This window comes from Alligator sinensis, unplaced genomic scaffold, assembly GCF_000455745.1.
Source record: "Alligator sinensis unplaced genomic scaffold, ASM45574v1 scaffold948_1, whole genome shotgun sequence".
Lineage (NCBI taxonomy): Eukaryota > Metazoa > Chordata > Crocodylia > Alligatoridae > Alligator > Alligator sinensis.
Window position 1 is genome coordinate 205072 of NW_005843093.1, and position 2179 is coordinate 207250.

Consider the following 2179-nt stretch of genomic DNA (forward strand, 5'->3'; position numbering starts at 1 on the left):
GCCGGCACAGGCGCGGGGAAGGGGGCGTCGAGCTGCAGCGACGCCTGGAGCGTGCGGTGAAAAGAGGCAGTCGGACGCCCCAGAGCAGCCCCCACCCTGAGCGCCCTTGGACCTCCCAAGGACCCTGTGCCCAGAGCAGGGGCAGGTGGAGGCAGAGCTGCACCCGGCCCGATCGTGGCAGGGGGGCCACCCGCGGGGGGGGCGCTGGGCGCTCGGGCTGTGCAGCGTGGGGTGGTGCGGGTCCTACTGGCTGGCCCCAGGGTGTAGAGCGGAGGCAGCGGGTGTTTCCTGATCTCTGGGCTTTGCTGCTGCCCCGTGGGGTGGGGTGGGAATTGTTTCCCCCTCTTGCTCCTGGGGTCAGGGGTTTTCTCCCCTTCCTCAGCAGCGATGGGTGCTGATGCAGCCCAGGCTACGGATGGGGACTGGACTGTGTCGATGCTTATGCCAGGACCAGCCCTGCAGGGCCTTGCCACGCTGCACTGGGGGCAGGCAGGGCTTTCTCCCGGTCAGCTCAGGAATAACCCAGAGGTGGCCGGGCGGCACTTATCTGCCCAGAGCAGGGGCCAGGCCCTCGACCCTGCGCTAGGCGGCTGTGGGGGGGCTGTGGGGCTGACCCCTGCCCCCCTTGCCCCCCAGATCAAGGTGATGCACAAGCAGCTGCTGCTTTTCCATAACGCCATCTCCGCCTACTTCGCTGGCAACCAGCAGCAGCTGGCGCAGAGCCTCAAGCAGTTCAACATCAAGCTCAAGACCCCAGGAGTGGAGAAGCCCTCGTGGCTGGAGGAGCAGTGAGCAGCTGCCTGCCGGCCGGGCCGCCATGGACCTGAACTCTGACCTCTGGCCCCAGGCCAGGCAGGCTGGGCGCGGTGGTGAACATGGGGGACGTGGCCAGGTCTGACTTGCCCCTGCCTGGGCCCCAGCTCCGGGGTGAGCAGGGGCCTGGGCCCCTCGGGGCAGCTGCCCTGGCCAGCACTGCTCCCCTGCCAGATGTGGGACCCTGCCTCGCCCCCTCCTGCCAGCCCCACGGCAGTCCCTGCCCCTCCCTGCTGGGCATGGCGCCCCGCTGACCTTCTCCACAGGTGCCCGACCTGTGCAGAAACCCTGCCCTGTCCCGCTGGGACGAGGGCTGCTGACACTGCCCTGGACACCTGGGTTCCCTCGCAGGTTGGGCTGGGGTCCCGGCCTCCTGGGTTTTGCCCTTGGCTTTGGCTCCGGTGCCAGAGGGGTGAGGGGTAGTTCTTGCACTCCGTTCCTAAACGCTGCCCCCCACCCCTGGGACACACACTACACTCCTGCCCCCCTGCTCCCAGCTGCGCCAAGCTAGACCCTGGGGTGGGGACGGACGGACTGGGGCTTGAACACTAATCATGGGGGCTGGAGTTCCCCCCACCAGCAGATCCAAACCGAGGGTGTTGGGCCTGATCCCACGAGGCCTCAGGTTGGCGACAAGCTATTTGGGGGGGGCAGACCCACCCCAAGGACCAAACAGCGGCTGCGCCTGGGCCTGGAGCGTGTGCATGTATGCGCGTGTGCATGCATGTGGCCGGCATCCTGGGGGGAGGGTTCGGATGGGTCCCCTGTACCCAAATTGCCTCACCCCCGCAGGGTGGCACCTCCAGCTGAGGCAGGCGCAGCCCCCTAACATGGGCACTTTCTCCAGTGACACTAGGAAAGAAACGGTTCATTTTCGTTGCTAAATTAATGCCTCCACCTGACCCCCTTCTGTCGGTCTGACCGCCCCCGGCCCCCTGTAACTTCCAGAATAAACAGTACGGTACAACGTCGCTCTGCGCCTGCTCGTGCCTGGGGCTGGGAGGACGAGGTGACGTAGGGGGCTGGCTGGGGAGCGGCCCCAAACATCTGCATCCAGCTTCGTGGGGGCAGCCTTGGCCCCCCTGCCACAGGGAACGGCATGGGGGCAGCTCTGGTGCTGCAGACACCAGCCAGCCACCCCTGGAGCCTCATCGCTCCCCAGACGGGGCTGGGGTCTCCTGACGGGGAGGGGGCCTCTGCTCCCCGCCGGGGTGCCTGCCGTGCAACCTGGGGCAGGATCAGGCCTGTCCAGGCTTCCCCAGCCCTCGGGGCCAGGCCCGCACACCCCCCGGGGCTTGCGGGGGAGGCCGCGGGGTGCCGAGTGCTTGTGGGACTGGGGTCCTGCACCCGTCGGGGTCCCCCCCCC

At 68.1% G+C, this 2179-nt stretch overlaps 1 protein-coding gene across 1 annotated transcript in view; it reads left to right on the forward strand.

Annotated features, from left to right (window-relative positions):
* Positions 1–1784, forward strand: part of ARFIP2 (ADP ribosylation factor interacting protein 2) — a gene marked incomplete at its 5' end in the record, with an annotated part of 3006 nt that extends 1222 nt beyond the window's left edge. The window contains one exon of the mRNA XM_006037278.2: positions 637–1784. Coding sequence (XP_006037340.1) covers positions 637–792 — 156 coding nt within the window. The remainder of the gene's footprint in view (positions 1–636) is intronic.
* Between the last annotated feature and the right edge of the window lie 395 nt (positions 1785–2179).